The sequence below is a fragment of the Peromyscus maniculatus genome, chromosome 2 (genome assembly GCF_049852395.1).
Source record: "Peromyscus maniculatus bairdii isolate BWxNUB_F1_BW_parent chromosome 2, HU_Pman_BW_mat_3.1, whole genome shotgun sequence".
Taxonomy (NCBI): Eukaryota; Metazoa; Chordata; class Mammalia; order Rodentia; family Cricetidae; genus Peromyscus; species Peromyscus maniculatus.
This window is the reverse complement of record NC_134853.1, coordinates 144,457,149-144,484,341: the sequence shown is the minus strand read 5'-3', so window position 1 is coordinate 144,484,341 and position 27,193 is coordinate 144,457,149. Positions and strand designations below refer to the sequence as shown.

General features: G+C 43.6%; 1 protein-coding gene and 1 pseudogene across 3 annotated transcripts in view; one reads left to right on the top strand and one right to left on the bottom strand.

Annotated features, from left to right (window-relative positions):
• Window positions 1-26,739, top strand: part of Thrap3 (thyroid hormone receptor associated protein 3) — a 46,910-nt gene extending 20,171 nt beyond the window's left edge. For 2 of the 3 annotated variants that reach the window (XM_042271867.2, XM_006980067.4), the window contains exons 2-11: window positions 4,414-4,581; window positions 11,236-12,138; window positions 13,564-14,262; window positions 15,771-15,943; window positions 16,732-16,843; window positions 18,539-18,623; window positions 20,188-20,375; window positions 22,987-23,182; window positions 23,556-23,699; window positions 25,157-26,739. In XM_042271867.2, coding sequence (XP_042127801.2) covers window positions 4,445-4,581; window positions 11,236-12,138; window positions 13,564-14,262; window positions 15,771-15,943; window positions 16,732-16,843; window positions 18,539-18,623; window positions 20,188-20,375; window positions 22,987-23,182; window positions 23,556-23,699; window positions 25,157-25,378 — 2,859 coding nt within the window. In that variant the 5' untranslated portion in view covers window positions 4,414-4,444 and the 3' untranslated portion in view covers window positions 25,379-26,739. The remainder of the gene's footprint in view (window positions 1-4,413; window positions 4,582-11,235; window positions 12,139-13,563; window positions 14,263-15,770; window positions 15,944-16,731; window positions 16,844-18,538; window positions 18,624-20,187; window positions 20,376-22,986; window positions 23,183-23,555; window positions 23,700-25,156) is intronic. The other variant, XM_076565062.1, reaches the window with a different exon arrangement.
• Window positions 10,338-10,456, bottom strand: LOC121827672 (5S ribosomal RNA; annotated as a pseudogene).
• Window positions 26,740-27,193: the final 454 nt, after the last annotated feature.

Genomic DNA, 27,193 nt, shown 5'->3' with positions numbered 1-27,193 from the left:
CTGGGTCGAAAGGCATGCACCACCATTCTCAGCATAGTTTTTAGTGTGGTTTTTGTTTTTTGAGATAGTCTCTCTGTAGCCCAGGCTGATCTCAAATTGTCCAACACTCCTGCTTTGATCTTGGAAATACAGAGAGAGCAGGACTGGGCATTAGACCATATTTTGCTATACTATCTTTATTTTTGGTAGTACTAGGCATTGAACCTATGGATACTGGACAAGAACTCTACTACTGAGCTGAATCCCCAACCCCAAGAATTCTTATCATTGAGCAATATAGTGTCTCCAGTTTTTTCCGTAGCTAAACAAGAAGCCTGAGTAACACCTGTCATCAGTGGATGACTGATAGTTGAGCTTGAGTTCACATCCCCCATCCATTCACAGACTACTAGCCATCTGGTGGTCTTTGGATATCGAGCTCTGTTAGAAGAGGCTTAAGTTGGAGCCCAGAATAACCACAATGAATCACAGTTCTGTTAGAAAGAAATCAGCTACTCTTCTTAAATTTGAGATGCCAAAGTCTTGAATACCCCCCTTCCACTCCCGTTTTGGTTTTTCGAGACAGGGTTACTCTGTGTAGCCCTGGCTGTCCTGGAACTCACCATGTAGACCAACCAGGCTGGATCTCGAACTCAGAGATCCACCTGTTCTGCCTCCTTCCTCTCTTTTTTTGTTACTTTTGTAGTTTAGCATGGATTTTCTGAGACCAGTTACTTGATGTTCTAGTTTGTCATGTGAAGAGATACCAAGGCTAGAACAGGAAGAACAGGCTGACTGGAGATTGAACCACAGTAAAAAATAACTTGGTTCAATGGCAGTATTGTGACAGGTTTGTTATTGTTTTTTTTTTTTTTTTTTTTCTTTTTTTTTGGTTTTTTCGAGACAGGGTTTCTCTGTGTAGCTTTGCGCCTTTCCTGGAGCTCACTTGGTAGCCCAGGCTGGCCTCGAACTCACAAAGATCCGCCTGCCTCTGCCTCCCGAGTGCTGGGATTAAAGGCGTGCGCCACCACGCCCGGCTCATTTGTTTTGTTTTTTTGAGACAGGGTTGGTTTGTTATTTCTTAATTGTTGTGCTTTAACTTTTTTTTTTTTTTAACTGTTTACTTGTTTCAGACAAAGTTTCTTCCTGTAACCCATGCTGGCCTGGAACTTGGCTATGCAGAGTCTATGTTGCCTTTAAACTTGACTTCTTCATTCTTTCGAAGTGGTGAGGTTTATAGGCAGGTACTGCTATGTCTGGCAGAGGGTCATCGTCCATACCCTGCCTCCCCTCCCCCCACCCCCCAGGGTTTCTTTGTGTAGCCCTGGCTGTCCTAACTTATTCTGTAAACCTCCAACTCATAGACATTATCTGCCTGGGATTAAAAGTGCCACCACCACTGCACAATAATCTTTTTTTTTTAAATTGAGGTTTGTGTGGAAATAAGTTCTTTTGAGACAAGATCTTGTGTATATGTGTAGCCTGGCCTGGATTGTAGTATAGATTGGTCTGGAACTTCAGAAGAATTGTCAGTTGTTCACTGTGTGCATATTTGTGTTTTCAGTTACTTGGGCAGATGCAGGGACTTCTGTCTGGGGTCAGGCATTCAGAGCCAGCCTGGATAACATGAAAAATAAGTAAATAAAATAATTGGTATTTTATTTTGTGGGATGTAGTTTTTTTGAACTGAGGAAATGGCTTACGAAGTTGTTGGCTACAAATAAAGCAGTGAAGAAGTGCCCTTTCTTTCCTCTGCTGCCCTTCCCTGGTCTTTTCCAGGTTTCTTCCCTGTTCTGCAGAGAGAATGGTGTCCCTGTTAACTGTTGGATGCACTTCTTCCTGTAGTTCTTTGTTTTACTTTGAGATTCTGTCTATGTAGTTAAGATTCTGAGGCTGGCCTCAAACCCAGAATCCTGTTGCCTTTAGCTTTATAGGAGCTAACTTGAGCATTCTTTAACTAGGCCCTGTGTTAGAATATTTTAAATATTTATACTTGTATCCATTGGTTATTTGAAAGCAGATCTTAACCAAATTGTATAAAGTTCAAAATTTAAGAAATAGCTATGCGTTTAATCCCAGCACTCTTCAGGAGACAGAGCAGGGAGGTCTTGAGGCAAGATTGGTCTAGATAGTGAATTCCAGGCCAGCCAGGGCCACATAGTAAGACCCTATCTCAAAAACAAACAAAAAAAGTATTTCAATACTTAGTTTCTGAGTAATTTTGTTTTTATAACATGTGGATTAAAACAAATCTTTTTAAGTTGTTTCAGCAGTAAAGTCACCAGAAGAATGACTCCTACCCCTTAGGAAAGTGTTTGATGCAGGTGGAAATATTTTCTATACATTGTAAGACCTTTGAATTAAAATTGTTTACTGATTTTAGTACAAAGTCACATGTGAGCCATTTAATAGCAGAAGTGTCAGAGGTCTGTAACTTGCTTCTTGAATATAGGTGGGATTCAGAGTCGCTGAAAGTGTTCCCTAGAGGTATGGCAGCTGCTCTTAATGTCGTTTCCCCTCTCTCCCCTCTTCCTTTTACTCTGGAGAGTACAGTCTCAGGAGAAAGGAAGAAAATAGTAAACATGTTTAAAGTTTCACCTGAGCTCTGCTTTCCTACTCCAACTACCCTGAGGCAAATAGCACAAACAGGGCATGGTGTTTTAACTTCATAACTGGTGTGTTGTGTTACCCTCCTTTTTCTTTTCATTCCCTCCCTTCATTTTTTAAGATGGGGTCTGGTGTTTTTTAGGTTTGCCCAGAACAGGCCATGTGGTGTGACCTTTGTTTGACCTTTTGCCTGTCTCCTTAGTACTGGGATGACAAGCATACACCACCATACTCAAGTTTAATGTGGTTTGGAGATTGAACCCAGGACCTTGTATATGTTAGGCGGCCATTTTACCAACTGAACTATATATAGCCTTAGGCATGTCTTCAGTTATATCGCTAGTTTGACAGTGTTTATGCACTGCCTTAAGAGTGGCCATTGAAAGTTTCCTTCTCTCTCCTTATTTCTGATATGCCAGGTCATATGATTTGATTGTGTTGACATTAAATGTCTCAGGAGAGGTTGGAGAAATGGCTCAGGGACGAAGAGCACTATTGTTTTTGCAAAAGATTCCAGTTTGGTTCCCTGAACCCACATGGTGCCTCTTCACAGCCATCCATAACTGTAACTCCTGAATTTCAAGGCACCTGACGCCCTTTGCTGACCTACTGGCTATCAGGAATACACCTTGTGCACATATAGACATATATACAAAGCACTCAAGCGCGTTCAGTAAATCATAAAAATATACTGGAGGCCAGGAGGATGCTCACTGGGAAAAGTGTTTGCTGTGCAGGTTTAGCAACCTAAGATTGGTTCCCCAGAACCTATATAAAAACTAGACAAGTTATTTTTTATGTTTTTGATTGACATATTGTCTTTTTCTTTTTTTGGCAAGGGGGCCAGAGAACACAGGGTCTTGTTTGTAGCCCTGGCTAGCCTAGAGCTTGCTATGTAGACCAGGCTGGCATCAAATTCAGAGATCTGTCTCTGCTTCCTGAGTGTAGTGATTAAAGATGTGTACTAGCACACTTGGCCTTGAGACTGCTTACTCAATATGACTCCTAAAGAATATAGTGGTGGTGGTGGTACACATCATTAATCTTATCACTTGGGAGGCAGAGGCAAGTAGATCTCTTTATTTGGGGCCAGCCTGGTCTACAGAGCTAGTTCTAGGATGGGACAGCCAAGGCTATACAAAGAAACCCTGTCTCAAAGAACCAAAAAAAAAAAAAAAATAAGGAGACTAGAAAATCAGTGAATCTGGGGAGACAGCTGAGTCGGTGAAAGGCTTACCGTGGAAGTATAAGGCCTTGATTCTAAAATCTAGTCTTTTAGATTGGGCTAGAGAGATGGCTCAGTGACTGAGAGCTCGTGCTATGGTAAGGGACCTGAGTTCAATTCCCAGTACCTTCATTGGGCACCTCACAATAGTCTACTGTAACTCTTAACTCTGGGGGATTTGACATCCTTTTCTGGACTACATGGACAGACAAACAGAGGGTACACATGGTTGTGAGCCACAATGTGGTAGGAACTGAACTGAGGTTCTCTGCTAGAGCAATAGTCCTCATCCGTCTCGCTGGTCCCAAATCTAAAAATACAAAGTAGAAGAGAGTAAGATTGTTTTGGTTTTTGAGTTAGGGTCTTGTTATGATGCTCTGGCTGCAACTACATAGACCACTCTATCCTTTTGCCTCTCCTCCCAAGTGCTAGGATTATTGGTGTTCATGAACATTCCTAGCTAAGGGTTGTTTTTAGAATAATTTTGTTGTGGTCTGTATCCCATCGTCTGTCTTCCACCCCCCACCCCACCCCCTTTAGAGAAGTTGGGATTTGCAGACTCATGTATTTGTTTGAATGTACCCTCTTCCCTCTTATATTAGGTGTTACTGAACAGCGACCCTCTCTTCCAAGATGTCAAAAACAAACAAATCCAAGTCTGGGTCTCGATCTTCTCGCTCAAGATCTGCATCCAGATCTCGGTCTCGATCGTTTTCCAAGTCTCGGTCCAGAAGCCGATCTGTCTCTCGTTCAAGGAAGCGCAGGCTGAGGTAAGGGGGTGTGGTTTTGTATGTTGAGATGATTGTGTTATTTTGGGTATTGAAGGACTTTGGTTACTGCTTTTCCTGTCACATGGCAGTTAGGATGGGTTTTCATTGTCAGGCTATTAGCTTAATTCCTATTTTTTGACAGTGCGTACTTCTATTCACTTTAGAAAAAAACATTTCATTTGTGTCTAAATTCCTTGCTTGAAATCATCATATATTTGGTTATCTTTACTAATGTGATTTTGAAGGCTTAAAACCAAACTTATTTATCAGCAATGAAAGGACAACTAAGGATTAATAGTATTAATACCATTGCATTGGGGAGAAGCCATAATCCACTAAACTCAGTTAACTTTTAGAATTTTATATATACCCAGAGATCACGGGTATATATTTAATGTGCTGGTCACTAACAAGTTGCATTTACTTTTAACAAAACAGATCTTAAAACTAAAAGTCAGTGTTAAAAACACCAACAGTTTTCTTTTGCTAAATGGGAAAATAAATTTAGTTTTCAAACCTTCAATAAACATCTCCATTTCAGTTGTTGCCAACAGATGCCCAGCATCTTCTCTTGATGGTTTGTTTGTTAAGGCAGGTTTCTCACTCATTGAAAGCATGGTGGTTTTGTTCTCTTAAGACAGATCCTGTAGTCCAGGCTGGCAATGAACTTGAGATCCTTATGTCTTATCTTGAATCCTGGGATTAAAAAGTTTTAAATTTTCTTCTAAGGATTGATTTTAAAAGCTTTTAATGCTTATAATTTTCTTCATGTGAGTATTGGGAAATACTAGTGTAAATACTGAAGGGGATTTTGTGTAGTTCCATTTTTTTTTTCTTTCAAATTGAACTAGCAAGGAACTACATTATCATTTTTCCTCTTAGAAAGTCTCCTGACAAGTGTCTAGAGTCTCTTTCTTGACTTGATTATGACCTTAGAGCTTCTTTAATAACATCAATAAAGTTTTGTTCTGATGACTTCTGTAGCTCTGTAGCACTTAAACATTAAATGTGTTATTGGCTAAAGAAAAAACTTCCCTTTCCTAGCAAAAGTCAGTTCAATCTCAATGAAATCTGCGAAAAGTCAGTCTCAAAATTGAGACCAGAAATTAGACAAAAGGAGAAGTCTGTTGACTGAAGGGGAAACCACTGGTTTTGTGTTTATACCTCAATAGATGAATTAATGTCAAGGCCATGGGGTGGAGCAGAGAGGTTCTCTGTGATCCCTGTCTTGTACCCAGCCTTGATTTAGGTGACTTAAATTTCATTGTCAGCTTATTTTGTTCTGAAAGATAGCATTTAAATTTTAATCCAGTAAATGGAAGCTAAATGATTGGTTCATAGTCAAGCATGACTGGATAGCCAAAGCTAAACAACAAAGCTGAGCTGACACAGACCAGATGGAAACATGACAACCATCTCTGAAACAGCAGGAATTCTGGGCTGGTCTTGTCTCCTGGCCTACAGATTTGGCGTGGAGATTGACTTGAGAAATGAAGAACAGTGTTATAAACAGGCAATTTGTTGGGTAGGTCTAGAGCCAATTTAAGTGCTGTCTTGTTATCTAGGAGACTATTAACTCGGGAAGATTTTTTTTTTTTTTTTGCCCCTAGAAAACATGCTTTTTATCTTGACTGCTGCCTGACTTCTGTTTTTAAGAAACAGATAAGTTTGCTACTGTATGCTCAATTTTTTATTTCTGGCTTATCTGTTTCATGGTTTTGTTTTTGTTGTTTTCTTTTGTTTTCCCTCTCCTACAAGGAAAATATCTATCCTGAGAGTTTGAGAAACCATGCCTTTAAATTAACTAACTGCTGAGTTCTACAGAGTTGGAGAGAGTTCATTGTTTTCCCTTTATTTCACAGACTGGATCCTTTTCAGTGACTTCTGTTTTTTTTGTTTTTTTTCGAGACAGGGTTTCTCTGTGTAGCTTTGCGCCTTTCCTGGAACTCACTTGGTAGCCCAGGCTGGCCTCGAACTCACAGAGATCCACCTGCCTCTGCCTCCCGAGTGCTGGGATTAAAGGTGTGCGCTACCACCGCCCGGCCGGTGACTTCTTAAATAACTTCCATTGCAGTCTGTAGAGCCTCATGTTTCTGCATCCTACAGTGACTGCAGGTTTGGGTACAGGTGGCCACAGGGTCCTCCCTTACTCTAGTAATTGGTAACAGAAGCATCAGTAGGCCTAAATATGGGAACATGAATTACACTCTCTTAGTGCTGGTGATAGATCACCTCCTTCAAACAGAGCCCTTCAATGGGGTACCATTCTGTTTCATAGCCTGCATCTGCCTCTCCTTTCTTTTCTTTTTTTAAGATTTATTTATTATGTATACAGTATGTATGACTGCAGGCCAGAAGAGGGCACCAGATCTCATTACAGATGGTTGTGAGCCACCATGTGGTTGCTGGAAATTGAACTCAGGACCTCTGGAAGAGCAGTCAGTGCTCTTAACCTCTGAGCCATCTCTCCAGCCCCCTCCTTTCTTTTCTTAATTGTTACTGGTTCTGAATGAAAAATATAGAAGATAAGTTTTTATCTTGACTTTAATTTTTGCTTAAATAGCAACCATTAATCAGAAATTAGATGCATCTTTGCTAGTTGTTCTTCATAGTGTAGGTATATCTAAGACCATGAGCAATACTAGGAAACCAATTCTCTTTTACCTTTAGATTAAAGTGAAGGTAAGCTTCTCCTTAAAAGTACTATTTACTTAGTTATTAAGTCCTTAACACAACACTGCCTGCTGGGAGGTGGTGGTGCACGCCTTTAATCCCAGCACTCGGGAGGCAGAGGCAGGTGGATCTCTGAGTTTGAGGCCAGCCTGATCTACAGAGTGAGATCCAGGATGGACACTAAAACTACAGAGAGAAACCCTGTCTCGAGAAACAAAAAAAAAAAAAAAAGAAAGAAAAGAAAGAAAGAAAACAACACTGCCTGCTAAATAGAGTTAAAGTAGTGGCTCCTTATCTTAAGCAATACTGTCCCAAGACTGAGTATATGCCTGGTATTAGATCTGATCCCTCCCTATACACAGAACTGTTTCTTCCTGTATACACATCTATGATAAAGCTTAATTTACAAATTAGCTACAGAAAGAGATTAACCACAGAAAGCACAATGAAGTAGAATGTTAATAACAATTTACCACAGTAAAAACTATTAAAACATGGTAAATACCAAAGAATTAGACTGGCACGGTGGCTCAGAGGATAAAGGAGCTTGGTGCCAATCCTAAGAACATGAGTTTGATCCCAGGGATCCACAAGTAGAAGAAAATCAACTCTTTCAAGTTGTCCTTGATTTCCTATGCATACACTGTGGCATGCACATACCCACACACAAACAAATAACGGGAGGAAGCCACTAAAGAATTGTTTATTTCTGGAATTACCACATAATACTCATTACTCTGAATTGCCATGGGTAAGAGACTTTGCAAAGCAAGACCTTGAATAAAGGTGTGAGTGTTTTGCCTGTCTGTGTGTTTGTGCACCACGTGCATACAGTGACCTTGGGAGTCCAGAAGAGAGGCAGATTCCCTGAAACTAAGCTAACATATAGCTGTGAGCTAGCATGAAAGTCGTCTCTCCAGCTCTGTACTACTTTCTATTATTTTTATTTGCATGTATGTATATGGGCAAGCAATGCCACAGTGAACTTAAGGATGATCAGAGAACACATTGCAGGAGTTGATTCTCTCCTGTTTCATTGAACTTGGTTGAAATGCTTGGTGACAGGCGCCTTTACCTCCTGAGCTATCTGGCCAGCCTCAGGAATTATTTTAAAAGCAAATGTAGCCAGGCATTCTGGCACATGGCTTTAATCCCAGCATTTGGGAGGAAGAGGCAGGCAGATCTCTTGAGTTTGAAGCCATTCAAGGCTACATAGTCAGACCCTGTCTCAAAAACAAAAGAATATAAGCAAACATAGCTCAGTGTCCTCCATGGGAGAGTGCTTGCTGAGAGGTGTAAGGTTCTGTGTTTGGTTACCAGCACCAAAACAAACAAACAATAAACAAAAAACCCAAAAGCCCTTCAGGCAAGTTCATTAACTGGAAAGACCACATTTTTAACTGAAATGCTACCCCTATGTGGTAGGTAAGTTCTCTACCAGTGAACTACATCCCTAGTCCCTTCTCAATTTTGTTTTCAAACTGGGTCTTGCTAAATCACCCAGGCCATCCTCTAGGTTCAATTCTCCTACCTAAGCTTCCCAGGTAACTAGGATTGCACATGTACACTAACATACTTACCTGAAGGTTTTTGTTTTGGGTTTGTGCCTATGCTTGCAGAAGCTAGATGAAGACGTCAAAGCTTTTGGAGTTGAAGTTACAGATGATTGTGAACTTATACTATGGGTGCTGGGAACCAAATTCTGGTCCTCTGAAGGAGTAGCAAATGCTTTTAACCACAGTCTCCTCCATTCCCTAGTTGTTTATTGAGACAGTATCTTCAAACTTGCTGTGTAGCCTTGGGATATTCTTGCCTTCTGATACTCCTGCCTTCACCTCTGAAGTGTTGGGACTATAGGTGTGCTGCTAGGACCATGCCTAGCTCGACTCTTAGTTTAATTAGTACAAAATAATAGATTTCATTATGTTGTTTTCATACATGAATACAATATATTTTGATCATGCTATTGTTCCTGGAGGGATTCCATATTTTTGAGAAAATATTCTTGCAGTATTCCCTAGTAATATTAATATCATAATTGGCAGAATAAATGGTATTTAAGAACCTTATCAAGTGCCCTTAATCCTAGCACTTGGGAGGCAGAGAGGTAATTCTCTTGAGAGTTGGAGGCCAGCCAGGGCTACATGAGACCAAGTCTCTCAAAGGGGAGGGACTCAGTGAATTTGTACAAACCATTTTTTTTTTAAATTTGTGTGTGTTACACATGTGAAAATCAGTTGTGGGAGTTGGTTCTTCCCACCATGGGTCCTTGAGATCAATCAGATCACACTGAAAATAGAGCTCAGGTTGTCAGACTTGACATTGACTGCCCTGATCTTTGACTTACAGGCAGTCTTAGGGTTACTACTGCTGTGATGAAACACCCAAAAGGGTTTATCTGGCTTACACTTCCATATTGCTGTCCACCACTGAAGGGAGTCAGGATAGGAACTCAAACAGACCAGGACCAGGAGCAGGTGCAGAAGCAACGGAGGAGTGCTGCTTACTGGCTCGCTCTGCATGGCTTGGTCAGCACCACTAGCCCAGGGATGGCCCCACTCACAATGGGCTGGGCCCCTTCCCCCATTTATCACTAATTTTAAAAATGCCATACAGGCCTGATCTTATGGAGGTATTTTCTCAATTGAGGCTCCTTCCTCTGATGACTTAAGTGTTTGTCAAGTTGATTTAAAAAAAACCAGCCATTCACTGGCCCTGGCTCTGGCCCTTTTCGTGCTTCTGGTTGTCCATGGCTTTGTGGTCTTGGACATGTTAGATGGTCTCCTATGAGCACCCATGGTTCTGTCAGTGGATCTTGGCTCCTTCCGAGTTCTGTATTAAAATGAACACAGTGCTGCCTTGAGTTAAAAGGACCTTTCCCTAGCTCTCTTGCTCTGGTCCTTGTGCTTGGGTCAGATAGTGCCCTCTTGTGGCGCCTCAGTGAGATCAGGAAGCTCAGCCACAGAATTTTGACCTAAATAGATGATTTCCGGTCTCGAGCACAGAATCAGGGTTTCATGTTTTTCTGATCTGATTTTGGCAGATTCTTTCAAATTTTTTTTTTTTTAATAATTTTGATTTTAAGCCTACAGCACCCAGTATTCCCAGGCTGTTTCCCATCCAAGTACTAACCACGCCCGACCCTGCTTAGCTTCCGAGATCAGACGAGATAGGGCACGTTCAGGGTGGTATGGCCGTAGACTTTTTTTAATAGCTGTGCTTTTTTGTTTGATGGGAAGCTGTTACAATTGTGCTTTTACAAGCTCGGGTCTTTATTTAAGACATTCGTCCTTTACTGAGAGGGGACTAGGATGGGAGTGTTGGAATCAGAGTATGAGAGCCAGAGATCCTGCTACATCTCCTGTGCCTGTGCCTTTAGTTTACAGAATTGAGGGGGGAAATGGATGTTTAAGTTTATACCCTTGCTTTTTTGTGGGCAGAGGGGGGATTTCTTTATTAACTTTTATCTGACAGATGCTGAACATGTACTTTATGTCTAGTGATGCAGCTGCGAGCAAAGAGACAAATGCTTACTCTCAAAAAAGCAAGGGGAGGGTATGAGGGTCTAGTTTTAGAAAAACCAGAAAAGGCCTCCATGGGATGCTGCTGGAGCCTTGACATGGGGGCGGAGCCCATGGGGCTTGAGGCAGAGCCTGTGTAGACCTTACAGAAGGAAGAGTAGACTGGACCTCCTGAGGAGGAGGGTCACAGCCACTGCTGTGTTGTGAGCAAAGTGGCAGGATCTGGCCTGTGGGTTCAGAGGTCACTGGCTGCTGCTTGGAGATTAGATGGAAGGGCAAGAGTGCAGGCCTGGGCCGCTCGTGACTGTGCACGCCTTTAATCCCTACTCTTGCTTTCAAAACAAAGCTGAAAATAAATGATACAGAACAGTAGGAATTACAGTGTTACCTTTGTTGGCAATTGTTTTTTAAATAAAAATGCTGTGTAAAAAAATATTTTCCCCATTCCCTTCCTCTGCAGTTCTAGGTCTCGTTCCAGATCATATTCTCCAGCTCATAACAGAGAAAGGAATCACCCCCGAGTGTATCAGAATCGAGATTTCCGAGGCCACAACAGAGGCTACCGGAGGCCCTATTATTTCCGTGGGCGAAACAGAGGCTTTTATCCATGGGGCCAGTATAACCGAGGCGGCTATGGAAACTATCGGTCCAATTGGCAGAACTACCGACAAGCATACAGCCCTCGTCGGGGCCGTTCCCGATCCCGGTCCCCAAAGAGAAGATCCCCTTCACCACGGTCCAGGAGCCATTCTAGGAACTCTGATAAGTCATCCTCTGACAGGTCAAGGCGCTCCTCATCCTCCCGGTCATCCTCCAACCACAGCAGGGTTGAATCGTCTAAGCGCAAGTCTACAAAAGAGAAAAAGTCCTCTTCCAAGGATAGCAGGCCATCTCAGGCAGCTGGTGATAACCAGGGAGATGAGGCCAAGGAGCAGACATTTTCTGGAGGTGCCTCTCAAGATATAAAAGGGTCTGAGAGCTCAAAGCCATGGCCAGATGCCACCACCTATAGCACTGGTTCTGCATCACGGGCCTCAGTTTCTGATCTGAGCCCCCGGGAGAGAAGCCCAGCTCTTAAAAGCCCTCTCCAGTCTGTGGTGGTTAGGCGAAGGTCACCGCGCCCTAGCCCTGTGCCAAAACCTAGTCCTCCACTTTCTAATACATCCCAGATGGGCTCATCTATGTCAGGTGGTGCTGGATATCAGTCTGGAACACACCAAGGTCAGTTTGACCATGGCTCTGGGTCTTTGAGTCCATCTAAAAAGAGCCCTGTGGGTAAGAGTCCTCCAGCCACTGGCTCTGCATATGGTTCATCTCAGAAAGAGGAGAGCGCTGCTTCAGGAGGAGCAGCATACACAAAAAGGCAAGTATCTCATTTCCCCATCCCCAAGTAGTTATCACTAGCCAGCAGCAGTTCAGCCGTAGTAACACCTGAGTTAGACCTCTGATTAATGGTAATAAAGTAGTTCCTGTTTCCTCAGCTTTTTATTAGCTGACATTAAAGGAGTCACCCAGGGAAACCTTTAGCTTAACTCTGGCTTTCTTGAATTTTTATTGCAGCATAAGTTTCTTTAGTCTGTGGTAATGTTTGCACATTTAAAAACTTGTCTTGGATTCTACCAGCCAGAAAACAGTAGAGGTTTTTGGGTCAGCTGCCAAAAAGCATGTCTTTACCAACATGACTAGCCGTTGGAGCTATAGACCTCTAGGATCCACCATCTGGCATGTTTGGTGTGCATGGGACTGCCATAGTGAAGAGCCACACTCTGAGGAGACTGGCAGAATAGGAAAGCCCAAGGCTTAGTCCAGGAGAACCATTTAAAAAAAAAAAAAAAAAAACACAGGGTGGGTGTTTGCACTTGTAGAAGCTCCCAGGCTTCATCTTAGAAGAGGGTATGCTACTCTGGAAGGGAGCATGGTAAGTTGGATAAGAATTGTTCCTGTGTGGACTGGATGGAGTGGGAGGCTACAGCAAAGGTGCCAGGACCATGTGTTAGAGAGAGACAGCAGGAGGTTCCTCCTTCCGGTCCTGACTCTTGTTAGCACATTCTCTGGTCCCTTGGTTCTTTGTCATGCTCATTCATGCAACTGGTTTGTTTAGCATTGCCCATAATTAGCATATATTCAAATTCTGTGCTTAGCTGCAGTTAGAGAGGTTGCTTTGCAGTGTCTTTTGTTCCTTACCAGGACAGAATGTAGATTTGAGTCTGGTCTCTTCTCTTCCATTAAGGAGAATAATGATTTTGCCACCTCCGTATTCTTTCCCCTATTAACAAGTATTTTGTTTTTATGTGTTCACAGTATATTTCATTATGTAGATCTTCTAGGTGACTTGAAGCAAATTTGAAGTCTCTTTTTGAGACTTGTATTTCCAAATGAGTTGTATATAAAATCAAAACAGTCCAAGGTTGAACATTCTGTTAACTTTGCTGAAAGCAGATTTTAAATGAATGAGTGAAAGTTGGGGTGAGACTGTAGTTGATTTCCCCTTAGACCACATAACAGGTAAGTAAAAAAGTTTTTCAGTATCCTAAATAACTGCTCTTCTAGTTTGTCTGTCTTTGTAAGGCACAGTTCCACTGACTCTTACATGCCAAGTTCAAAATCCATGAAGGATTCTTTTCAGTAATCATTAAACAAAAACCAGGTAGAAAGTTCTGATAAGACTGGAATCTATAGGTATGTTTGCTCAGAGAGTCAAAACCAGAGCGGGAAGAGAAGAAGTGCTGTGGTAGAGCAGGATGCTCAGGAGGCCTCTTGTGTGTCTCCCTTGTGTCTTTATAACTAGGTATCTGGAAGAGCAGAAAACAGAGAATGGGAAAGATAAGGAGCAGAAACAAACAAATACTGATAAAGAGAAGCTGAAAGAGAAGGGGAACTTCTCTGATGCTGATGTAAAAATGAAATCTGATCCATTTGCTCCCAAGACGGACACTGAGAAGCCCTTCCGAGGCAGCCAGTCACCCAAAAGGTATAAGCTCCGTGATGACTTTGAGAAAAAGATGGCTGACTTCCACAAGGAGGAGATGGATGAGCAAGATAAGGACAAAAGTAAGGGAAGGAAGGAACCCGAGTTTGATGATGAGCCCAAATTTATGTCTAAAATCATAGCCGGTGCAAGCAAAAACCAGGAGGAAGAGAAGTCAGGCAAGTGGGAGAGCCTGGTGCATACGGGGAAGGAAAAGCAGAGGAAAGCAGAGGATCTGGAGGATGAGCCTTTCACAGAGAGATCCAGAAAGGAGGAGCGTGGAGGGGCCAAGAGGAGCGAAAGCGGGCACAGGGGCTTTGTGCCAGAAAAGAATTTCCGAGTGACTGCATACAAGGCAGTCCAGGAGAAAAATTCATCACCTCCTCCGAGGAAGACCTCTGAGAGCCGAGACAAGCTGGGAAACAAAGGAGACTTTTCCTCTGGGAAGTCTTCCTTTTCCATTACTCGGGAGGCCCAGGTCAATGTCCGGATGGACTCCTTTGATGAGGACCTTGCACGGTGAGGAACGCTCCTTTTCGATCCTGGCTTCCTTACCCCTTCTTCTTCCTGAGAGTGGAAACGTCCCCTTGCTGCCACCTGTCAGTGTGGATAGCCGTGTCTGTCCCTGAGTAGAGAGGGTGTGTCACCCAGTGATGACAGCTCACAGATTGATTGTGGCCCGTAGGCATTGCTGGGGTAAAGAAGGTCTTCAGCCGCTGCTGGCTGGCTTTGTTTCTGGGAACTTGGAACTGCTATTTGGTCTGTCTTCACCTCCAAGCCAACTCCCACCCATTGTTTCTTTTACCTGTGAAGACCCTTGAGAATCACGTCCCCATTTTACTTGGGTCACCAGAATCTGATATTTTTCCCACCATTAAATAACAGAGAATGTCAAATGGATGGATCTAGCCTCTTCCCTTCCTCCCCTAACTTGAGGAAAGCATGCTGGAGTCTAGACTGCTGGTTTTGACTTAGTCCAGTCTGCCCAGCCAGTTAGAACTCTGCTTCAGTGCCATTCAAGCCGCACTCCACTCTTGGCACTTCTGCTTAATTTAAGAAAGGGACAGTGGCACATGTGGGGGACCACACATGCCACAGCATGCATGTGAAGGTCAGAGGACATCTTTCCGGAGTTTTCTCCTTCTACCATGTTGGTCCTGGGGATCAAGTTCTAGCTTGGAGGCTGTGATCACCTGTACCCACTGAGCCATCTCTCCAGCCCCACTCTTTGCTTCGTTAGGTTGCCTCATTGAATGACCTTGCCTAGCCAAGCTCGTTAATCTTTTACAGGATCTCTGTTTTATGTGTTAAAACAAGCAGCAATAGAAAATAGAGTCACCAAAGTTAACACTTCCCCACTTAAAGATTCTTAGTGATGAAAGAGGTTTTGGGACCCATCTTTCCTTAGCTGTGATGGTAACATTACTTGGACTTTGGTAGAGAAAAGGAGCATTGTGGATAGATTTAAAACTCTTTGGAACTGTCTCAGGAAAAGGAAGGGGTGCTGGCACGATGGTTCATCGGGTAAAGGCGACAGACATCACCAGGCCTGGTGATCTGGAAGGAAAGAACTGACTCCTACAAATTGTGTTCTGACTTTCACTTGTGCGTGCCGCACATGTTCATCCTCTCCCTGGCCCAAAATAATAATAGGAAACCGTGGTTCAGTGTTGGAAGACTCACATAGTTTGTTTGCACAAGGCCCTGGCTTTGGTGCCCAGCATTCTACACCGTCACAGCCAGCCTTGAGTATATAGGGAAAAAACTATCTTGAAAATTAGTATATTTCTATGGTTAAAAATTGTGACTTTCATCCAGGTGGTGGTGGCACACCCCTTCAGTCCCAGCCACTTGGGAGGCAGAGGCAAGCTGATCTCTGATTTTGAGGCCAGCCTGATCTACAGAGCCAGTTCCAGGACAGCCATGGCCACACAGAGAAACCCTGTCTCAAAAAACCCAAAAAGAAAAAAGAATTGTAACTTTGTGTATCTCTTGTTACACTGAATCTCCTTGTATTTGTCTTTCAGACCCAGTGGCTTATTGGCTCAGGAAAGAAAGCTCTGTCGTGACCTAGTCCATAGCAATAAAAAGGAACAGGAATTTCGTTCCATTTTCCAGCACATACAGTCAGCTCAGTCTCAGCGTAGCCCCTCAGAATTGTTTGCTCAGCACATAGTGACAATTGTTCATCATGTTAAAGGTGAGTAGAAACCATTTCCGTACATTAGTCTACTTAAAAAAGGATGACTAGGGAATGAGAAGTCTCTAGTACTTTTGAAGCTAAAGGCTATCTTAAAGGAACATCCTTTAAGGTGCTAGCAATCTGTAATCATGATAATAACCCAAACCCTCTACATGAAGTCTGGGGAGTGTCTTTTTAAAGATTTATTTTATATTGTGTATGTATCTGGGGTAGGAGGTTCCCCTGGAGGCCAGAAGGTGTCAGATCCCTTGGAGCTAGAGTTATATTCGGTTGTGGGCCTTCTGACAAAGGTTCTGGAGAGTGAACTTGTGTCCTCTGGGCAAATAGCAACCTTTAAGAAATCTCTGAGCCATCTTTCCAGCCTCTGGGAAGTGACTTTTCCGTTACTTTTCCTTTGTAGCAATCTCTTGTAGACTTTGTGATGTGAATTTCTTTCCCAAAATGTTCTGTCAACCCCTGGGCAAATGGAGGTGGGCAGGTTGAGAAATGACCAAGAGCAATGATTTAGGAAGCTGAATTGGGCTTGTTACAGGCTAGAGTTAAAGTCAGTAATAATTGGTCCTGTGCCCCACAGGGAGGTAAGCACCAGGATCTTTGTCCTTCCATCATGTCCCTAAGATGAAGGAGCTAACTAGAAACCCAGCATTAATTAGATTGTTTCTGAACCGGCCACTTTCCTTCCCTTCTTTAGTAGATTGTATGGATTTGAATACTAAGTTGTATCTCTATGGCTTCAGGTTCATTGGACATTCATTGTATTCATGTATTTCTTTAAATCTTAACAGAACATCACTTTGGATCCTCTGGAATGACATTGCATGAACGCTTTACAAAATACCTAAAGAGAGGAAATGAACAAGAAGCAGCTAAAAATAAGAAAAGCCCAGAGATACACAGGTGAGGTCCTCAGCCTTACACTGGGGTTGTGATAAAGACTTGTCGTTTGGGGGCTGGAGAGATGGCTCGGTGTTGGAGCACTGACTGTTCTCCCAGAGGACTCGGGGGATTCAATATCCAGCACCCACATAGCAGCTCACCGCTGTCTGTAACTCCAGGGGATCCAACGCCCTCGTATAGACAGACATGTAGGCAGAACACAAATGCATCTGAAATAAAAATAAAGAAATCATTAAAAACTAAACTTGTCATTTGATATTAAACCAACCTTGTTACATTCTCCTGCTAATATACTTTTGATCCAAAATTTAGGGTAACATTATCTAGGACTCTTGGATATCTGGGGACATTGTATTTGAGAACGGAAAGGGTGTTTTGAAGGTTGTAGTACTAACTTCTTTAAGCAATCCTATCTATTTCATGTATTTCATTTAGGAGAATTTGCTAGGAAAGAGGGTTGAGGGAGAAGCTTAAAAGTTACTTATCTCAAGGGGTTTAAAAAAAGTCCAGCAGGAGTTGGGCAGTGGTGGCACACGCCTTAATCCCAGCACTCGGGAGGAAGAGCCAGACAGATCTCTGTGAGTTAGGGGCCACCCTGGTCTACAGAGCGAGATTCAGGACAGGCACCAAAACTACACAGAGAAACCCTGTCTTGGGGGTGGGGGGGGAGGTCCAGCAGGTGTAAAGAATAACCCTTGTAATTGAGGGAATGTGTTAGACACATGGAGATCTTGTCTGGAAACCTGTAATTCCCGAGTATTCAATCAGCTTAGTACCATGGAAGACCAATCTTGTAAAACAGTCATAGTTTTAGCATCTGGTAGAGTCTGTGTCAGTCTAGGTCAGTTTCTCATCTAGAACTAGTATTACAGAGAAATAATGGGCCCATGTGCTTGGACTCAAACTTAAACTACTGTTTAAGTTTAGCAGAGCATATGCATGTATTCAGGGCAGTAGACATGATTATAAGCAAATCTAAGATTGAATCTGCCTTGCTAACTATTAGCACTATCAGGAAAGAACAGAACCTAGGCATAGTGGTACACATCTTTAATCCCAGCACTGGGAGGCAGAGGCAGGCAGGTCTCTGAGTTTGAAAATAGCCAGGTCTGAATAGCAAGTTCCAGGACAGCTAGGACTACTACATAGTGGAAAAAAAGCAAAATAAAACAAACCAGGAAAGAGTAAAGTGCTCGGGGCTGTGGTTCAGTGGTAGAGTGCTTGCCTAGTATATGCAAAGCTCTGAGTTCAGTCCTTAGTACTGCCTACCCCCAAAATAAAATAAAGGAACTTGGGCTGGCAAGGTGGCTCACTGGGTAAAGTTGCATGTTGCCAAGCTTAGTGAGTTTGATCCCTGGGTCCCATATTGTAGGAGTGAGCTGCCTCCATAAGTTGTCCTTGGACCTCCACACATGTGCTGTAGCTTGTGCATTAAAGACACACATATATACACACATGAATAAATGAATATACCTACTTTTTTAATTCTCATAGCAGGAGACATGTTTCTGTTACAGGTCTAGCTCAATTATAGGATGCATGCTAGGCATATACACTAAAAGGGGGAGGATATGACTAATAACAGATAAGCTATGGGAAGTAATTGTCTGTGACTCCATTACCCACCCTAGGATCTAGAATGTTAACCGATATTGTTCTGTAGACTAGTCCACAATCTCTGTGTTTTAATTTTAGGAGGATAGACATTTCCCCCAGTACATTCAGAAAACATGGTTTGACTCACGAGGAAATGAAAAGTCCCCGAGAAGCTGGCTACAAGGTGAACTGTTGCTTTGATAGTAATTCCAACCTAATGAGTGCGTTGGGCATGAACTTGACAGAAATGTGTTTGTTTAAATTACTCTCTACTTAAGTTTGTGTTTTTCTTTTAAGGATGGGCATAATTCTAAAAATGAACTACAAAGGGTTAATTTTTATTAAAATGTATCAACAACCTTTGTGAAGTGGTTAGAATATGGTAAATGACCCCAGAGTCTATTGAGGTGAGCTTGAGAAAAAAAAGAGAGGCGTTTTGGAACAAGTGCCCATGATGAGAGAAGAAACTTTTTGTGATATTTTTCTGCTTGTAAGTATTATCAAATCAACTGTCTACATGCACTATTTCCAACCATGATTTCAGAAAGACATGCATGTCAGAGCAGAGTGAAATATTCATATCTTAACTCAGTAGACTGTGTTCAACAGCTGGTGCGCTTTTTTGTTTTTCCCTAACATTGTACCATACCATCTGTCAATTACTGTTACTTTAAAATGGCCTGGCTACATTTGCAATGATGTGCACATTAAACTGTTACTAAAAGATTAGACTTATGCAGTCTTTCCTGTGAAATATATAGATGGAGTTTTTATGATCTTAATATTTATTGACCATCATTCATATATACAGTTGAAATTTGAAGTAAGATGGCTGTTCTATGCTACTGAAACCTTTTTTAAAATACTGTTTTAAAATTTTCTAAACAAATTTGTCTTTTTGGTTGAAAGTATTGAGAGGCACTCTTGTGCCGTCTCTCATCTTGCACCCCTTTTCCCTGTCTCCACATGCCCTCAGCCTGGCCCTAGTGAAGCAGCAGAAGTCTGTGCTCCATGCCTCTAACAGTCAGCTCCTCAGTGATGCCGTCCAGTGGCCGAGGGAGTGTGGCTGCATTGTCCTTTGTTGTCTTTTATTTGTTTACTTATTGGCTTTGGGAGTCTATAGAGGTCTTAGGCTCTCCGAACAATTGATAAAATAATAAACCCCCTTCCTATCATTCTTGCTACTTAAATCAAATATTACATCAGAAAGTTTGTGGTTCATGTATATGTTGATACAGTGTGGACAGCTTCCTGTTAGCAAGGACTTACTTCCATTAGACAAGTCCTAGTACATGATGTCCCTGAAGCCATCTTAGGCATTTGCCCTCATGAAGTTTGCTGGAGTTATTGAAGGCCATTGCAGAGGTGATCTGGCCAGTGTTGCTTTTTTGTCTTAACTTATTCTTGTACTTTAAGGTGATTCCACACAGTAGTGGGTGGCTACTTTAGATAGGGAGAAGTGAACATTTCCTATAAGCCTAATAACACCTTCCAGAGTTGATTTTGGCCATTTCGGCATATACACCTAGCCAGAGGCATTCCATTGGGACACAGGAAACAAAGTAAGATTCACATACAGCATTTTCAAAAGATAGCACCTTGATTATTCTTTTTTTTAAAAAACACAAACTGGCTGGGGTGAGGCTCTTAGATTCCCAGTGCCTCCATTGATAGAAACCACATTTGAGAGTGAGTAAGTTAGCAGGTCTGGATCCCAAAAACCTTAATTTTGACATCTTTTTCGGCAGGCTGAAGGCAAATACAAAGATGATCCTGTTGATCTCCGCCTTGATATTGAGCGCCGTAAAAAACATAAGGAGAGAGATCTTAAGCGAGGTAAATCAAGAGAGTCGGTGGATTCCCGAGACTCTAGCCACTCAAGAGAAAGATCGACTGAGAAAACAGAGAAAACTCACAAAGGATCAAAGAAACAGAAGTACGTGATACCCCTGCCTTTCACCCTACATTCCAGAGTCAAGTCTCAGTTACTCACACCAGACTGCTTTGTTGGTGGTGGTTTGTCTTCACCTTTTCTCAGAGTGTGAACATGAAACCCTTGCTGGCCTAGAACTTACTATGTAGACCAGGTTGCTCAAACCCTGCCCCTCCAGTGCTGGGATTACGTGAGAGCACACAATACTTGTCCTTTTGGGTACACCAGGTCTTCTCATCCAGAGAACTCCGGGGCTAGGAACTAAAACAACATCTGCAGCATCTTCATTCCTAGCTTGAAAATAGAATTTCTAAGCTGGGCAGTGGTGGCGCACGCCTTTAATCCCAGCACTCAGGAGGCAGAGGCAAGCGGATCTCTGTGAGTTTGAGGCTAGCCTGGTCTACAGAGACAGCCAAGGCTACACAGAAACCCTGTCAAGACAAAGAAAATAAAACTTACATATCTAAGTAAGGTTAGTAAGGTTATCTTTGTCCAAAGAAGGCTTTGTGCAAGAAATGAATGCCTGCAAGGATTTGTGGAGAGTCAATTGGCAAGTTTGTTCGACAGGTCTTTTGGCCATGTTATTTCTCGTTGAACATTTTCTCAGTGTGCTTAGAGTTTAGAAAGTCATTGTTAGAATAAAAATTAGAATAAAATACTGTTACATCTAACACATTAGAATAAAAATACTGGTTAAAGAATCAGTTGAAACTAGATAGGACAGGATTGTTGGTGTTTCACAGACAGTTCAAAAGTGGTGTTCCAAATATTTCTTAAACAAAGCAGGCATTGTTAAATTATATAGGACAACATAACATGCCAATGCCATGACGTTTTTTATTTGCGCCCTTTTTGGGGGGGTGGGGTGCTTGAGAGAACCCTGGGCGCCTTGCACATGATAGGCAAGTGCATTCCAGCTGAGCTGCACCAGCCTTGGCACACACATTGTGGAAGGTTCTTTGGTTTCAGTCTCCTTTCCTTACATGGAGCCGAGTTATAGCTTTCACTGTCTGAAAAAGCAACATTTCTGCTGTTCTGAACTTGAGCTGGCAGGCTATGTCTCAGGCTGGTTTACTCACTCTACAGCAGCTAAGGATGATCTTGAATTCCTGATCATCTTCCATCTCCCAAGTGTTGGGTTTATAAGTGTGTACTACATTGCCACTGGTGGAAAGGGGGTGAATCCCTACACGTACCTTAGAATTGAGTAAATCTGATATTTCTGAAATATGCCCACCCCTGAGTTGCAATGTAACTTCAAAAAGTTCCTTAGAGCAGGTTTCTAGAGGTCAGTGCCAGCCCTACCAGAGGTAGTAGAGAAGGTTACTAAATGACTGAGGTGTCAGGTGCACTCCCAGGAACAGAGACCTCAAGCTATTTCTCTGTTCTTCATTTGTAAAAAGCACCTCAGGGCCGGCGGTGGTGGTGCACACCTTTAATCCCTGTACTCTCGAGGCAGAGCCCAGCCGATTGCTGGAATTAAAGGTGTGCACCACAACTGCCTGGCTTGAGTTGAAACCCCTTGAGAGTGTTATTTCTGAAAACTTCTGCAATAGCACTGAGTAATAGAGTGGTTAGATTTTCACTTTCTGATTATGAAAAGTACAACAATGTGGAGTTTTCCTAAGTAGATACCAAAACAAAACGGGCAGAGTGATTTTTTTTTTTTTTTAATGTGTTTGAATGTTTTCTCATATGTCTGTGTACCATGTGTGCCCCTGATGCCCAAGGAGGCCAAGAGAGGGCATTGGTTCCCAGGACTAGAGTTACAGGTGGTTGTGAGCTGTCGTGTGGGTGTGGAGAGTGAAACAAGTGCTCTTGATAACAGCCCTGAAGTGCTGTCAGTAAAGGGAGACCTCCGGACACCTCAGGGTCATTTAGGAACCTCCTCTGTTACCTCTAGTAGGACCAGCACCAACCTGTAGTGTAGACAATGAGTCATCTTAGTAATCTATGTGTCTAGTCTGTAATTTCCCTCAGATGAAGGGAAAGGAAGAGATCCGACTCCAGGAAGAGTTGCTGCACATTCTAGACTTAACAGTACAACCTGTTTCAGCTCAGTAGGAGGTGTGGTGTAGAGTTAGTGGGCTAATTAGGACTGGCTTTGAGTCCAGACTCTGCTCAGCTCTTATCACCTGTAAACTGAGTAATGTGGAATTCTTTGGTCACCGTTGAATACTTGTTTTACTAGTAAGGTGTTTGGACATTTTATTTCATCTTAGAGTGCCTCCCGCCCCCTTGCACTTGTCTGCAAAACAGCATTTCTTTTGAGTCCCAGGAGTTAGAGCACACTAACAGAAGGAAGGGGTTTGCTGCAGTGTCAGAACCGGCCAGTGTGACGCCCACAGACCTACTTGCCTTCTCTGTTGGGTCACGTGTTAGACTGATGATACTGAAGGCCATGGGTGTCTCATGTTCTTTCTGTTTGCTACATACTCAATGGCAAGCTTAGAAACAGATATGTCACTGAAGATGACTCACAAAACCAGGAGGAAGCCCCAGGTCTGCTGGTTGGGTTGGGGTGAAGAGGTTGGTTGGTGGTAACCTAGTTGCTTGGTAGTTTGTGGGGCTGCCAGGACCAGTCTTGATTTCCTCCTCCTTCTTCTCCATGTAGGAAGCACCGCAGAGCAAGAGACCGGTCTAGGTCCTCTTCTTCCTCTTCCCAGTCGTCTCACTCCTACAAAGCAGAAGAGTACCCCGAGGAAGCTGAGGAGAGGGAGGAGAGCACCACAGGTTTTGACAAATCCAGACTGGGGACCAAAGACTTCGTGGGTCCAAATGAAAGAGGCGGCAGAGCTCGGGGAACCTTTGTAAGGGCCTCCCTCCCTCTTTCTCTAAGCCTCTGGCTCCTTCTAGTCCTGACTGAGCATCAGTAGGGTATCAGTTCTTTTGCCTCTAGGCTAAGCAAGCCAGTTGTCGATTCTTTGGCTCCCTAAGCTTCTGTGTTCACTTGTTGCTTTTTTATAATCACTCCCAAGCCTTTTATAGCTTCCCATCCCAGAACTTTCCCCCATTACCTTGATCTGGCTTGAAGGAAGGCCCTCTCTCTGGCCATGTGTATGTTTCCCCCTGAACTGTCTAGGAAAGAAATGGGTAGAAACTAGTTGAACTGTTTGAACAGAAGGCAGGGGATTTTCTGCTGCTGACATGGACTTGTTCCTTTTGCTTCCTTTATTTCTACAGCAATTTCGAGCAAGAGGGAGAGGTTGGGGCAGAGGAAACTATTCTGGTAACAATAACAACAACAGCAACAATGATTTTCAAAAGAGAAACCGGGAAGAGGAATGGGATCCAGAGTACACACCCAAAAGCAAGAAGTACTACTTGGTATGTGTCTGGGACTAACCAGGAAGGGCCAAGAGAGCCTTGGGCACACAGGAGCTGATTTGAAGGCTTTACTTGGTCTGTCTGGCCGTGTTAAATTTGTGTACAGGCTTAGAGCACTCGGCATGTGTTAGCATAGTGCTAGCTAGATGGCTCTTCCCTGGAGGGATAAGTCAGTTTATCTTCAGAGCTGTATTTGGATTCCAGAAGAAACAAGAAATACTAACGTTGCCTTTCTTGTCCTGTGAACTTTGACTCCTCCTCACTCACTGCCAGCCTCTTGTCAACCTTTACTACTAGATTGACAGGAAAAACAGCTCTAGAACTGTTGGAGGAAAGAAAGTTCTGTTACCATAATGAAATGCCGCTGAGGTTTTTTTCTCTTACCTGAGTTGTAGATCGTTCCCATGCTGGGCTGTTGCCTAGTCAGTAACTCTGTTGGCCTTGGTGTGATTCAGCAGGCCTGTATCCAAGCCCATGTAATTCCTGGGGGTTGTGCCTAATTGTTGGAAGCCAGTTTGAAGCTTCTAGAGGGCCTGAATAGGATTACTGTGAAAGGAAAGGCCCTTCCCTGCTTCTGTTTGCCACTGGAGGGAGGGAGCATTGCCAAGCTGATGTGGTCCTTGTGGCACTGCAGCCTTGCACAGGTGCAGCTGGCAGTCAGCTGAACTGACCTCCAGGAGCCTAAGACTGGCTTAGAATGACTTCTGTAGTGGACTGCCGAGACTGTGGAGTGATTAGAGTCTAAGCATGAGACAGAAGCTGCTCCACTTTCCCCCAAGACGTCAGAACACTGGCTGGGCGGTGGTGGCGCACACCTTTAATCCCAGCACTCTGGAGGCAGGGCCAGGTGGATCTCTGTGAGTTCGAGGCCAGCTTGGTCTACAGAGCGAGATCCAGGACAGGCACCAAGACTACATGGAGAAACCCTGTCTGGAAAAACCGCGGGGGGGGGGGGGGGGGGACGGACCACGAATGAACACTGGCTGCTCTTCCAGAGGATCTGGGTTCAATTCCCAGCACCCACATGGCAGCTCACAGCTGTTTGTAACTCCAGTTCCAGTGGATCTGACTGACACACAGACATACATGCAGGCTTAAAACACTGGTTGATGCATATAAAATTTAAAATAGTAAATTATTTTTAAAAAGCAGAGAAAGTGTTCTAAACAATAGTTTCAAATACATAATATTGATAGTGGCGGGATGGACAGGAGAGTTCAGTGAGCTGACACCTCTGTCTCAATGCTTTGTTAAGGTTTTCTATTACTCTTAACACTTGGTTGTAATGTCCACACTATTGCCTTAGAGTTCCTTAGGTACCCTGTGGGGCTCTTGGATCTGAGTGGCAGTTCTGGAGTAGGAGAGTGGGCGAAGGGCGGAAAAGGAGGCTGGGCACAGGCTCTGGCCTGTGGATGGGTACAGGAGCAGTGGCACTGATGGCGTCTCTTTCCTCGCAGCATGACGACCGGGAAGGTGAAGGCAGTGACAAGTGGGTGAGCCGTGGCCGTGGCCGAGGAGCCTTCCCCCGGGGTCGGGGTCGGTTCATGTTCCGAAAATCCAGCACCAGCCCCAAGTGGGCCCACGACAAGTTCAGTGGGGAGGAAGGAGAGATTGAAGATGACGAGAGTGGGACAGAGAACAGAGAAGAAAAGGACAGTTTACAGCCCACAGCTGAGTAGGGGCCACTCTCGACGGAGCCCTTGCCCAGGGGAGAAAGGCGCTGGGAGAGGCTGGTGGTGTTAAACAGGGAACCTCCAGAAGATCCTGCAAATCCACCCCACAACCCACCAGCCACACAGAACCCTACGACAGCAGAGTACACATCCCTGATGATGTCCCACTGGACAGAGGATACTGGCCACAGCCTAGGATCAGGCCCATGTTTTGAGTGACCCACAATACAGTGGGCTCCTGCCGTTTCTTGTTTGTTGTTGGTGTGTGGGGTGGGGGCAGGGTAGGGAGAATGATGCTGATGCTTGGATTTGGGTTTTTTGTTTTGTTTTTTCCCTATTAGAAACCAAGTTTTCTTAATTTCATTTCATTTGGAGCTAAGAGGATGAACTTGGTTTTCAGTCTTTTCCTGTCCTGATTTTTAAAAATCCTTTATATTTTTTCTTTCCTTTTTTTTTCTTTCTTTTTAAGGCATATGTAGTGATATTAGCAGAAAGATTTAATTTGGGCAACTTTGATTCTTAAGAGAAAACAAAGCATGTGAATAAACATTGAAGTGTTTGCCTCAGTTTGGGACCAAACTGCTTGGATCTTTGTAGAAACCGGTTTTGTATGTCACGGAGGAGTTTAAGGCCTTTCTGACCACCCTGCGTCCCCTTCTGCACAGCCGTGTGTCACGTGGAGTTGCTCCCAGCCTCCCCTTGCACCCTGCTCTTGTCTGGTTTCTCCTGGGCTGGGCTCCCATTGTCCACCAGCAGCCACTATCCTCCACTTTGTAGTCCTGCTGGTCCTCAGCAAAGGGAGGGAACTGGAGGGCAGTTTCTGGTCTGTTTTCTAAGAAACTTCTGAATTCTATTATCTTTACAAATATAAGATGAGAAAAGAATTTTTTCAATATTTTTTATTGATCTTTTTATAAAATGAAAAGAAACTCCTATGATCGATTAAGGATGGTGGTTATGGCTGGGTGGTTTGTGGGGTTGTGTGTTTTTGGTTTGTTTGTTTGTTTTAACCTTAAGTTTTGAGTTGAAACACTTTCAGATGTTTGGGGGGGAACATCCTCATAAAAGGGTCCTTGTGCTTGCCTTCCGGGGAGGCGGTCCCGAGCAGGTGAACACAGCATACGGTCTGTGTGCACGTGGTCTCTGTGCATATGGTCTCTGTGCACGGGGTCTATGCCGACTGCGACTCCTCTTCCCCCAGCCTTTGCTCGTGGGTTGTTACTACTTCCCCTTACTTTGCTAATTTCTATAGTTAAGTTGGTTTTACTTGAATGATTCATGTTTAGGGAAGAAAAGAAAAACACCCTTAAGTTTTTGTTTCAACTCCTCCTGCAAATAAAAACAATAAACGAAGTGACCGATGTGGATGGACTGTGTTCGTTGTCGTCCTCACGCCTGCATGAGCCGCCCTGGGGTGGTAGGGACCTCCCACACGAGTTTCAGGAAACCTACAGTCTGCTCTTCTTTCCCGGGGAGATGCGCTTGTTCTCAGTGGAGTCCCTGCATTCTCTGCTTTTAATAGCCAAGAACCAAACTTCCCTGTAGTGCAAGGAGCAAGGACTTTGGCTTCCTTCCTGTTGAGGCAGGGGTCAAGGTTGCAGTCACCACGTGGCCGCTGTATATTCACCCAGCGGGGAGATTATTTACAGGTGAGCCTGGGCCCTCACCTTCAGACTCTTGCCAGCCCTGGGCTTGACTATACTTGGTTCTTCCTGCCTTCGCTAAAGGAGAATCTGTAACAATTGTCAGAAACCCAACCAGGCCTCAAATAAAAGCTCCACCAGTGGGGTTCTGAAGTTTGGAATATACCGGCCATAGCTT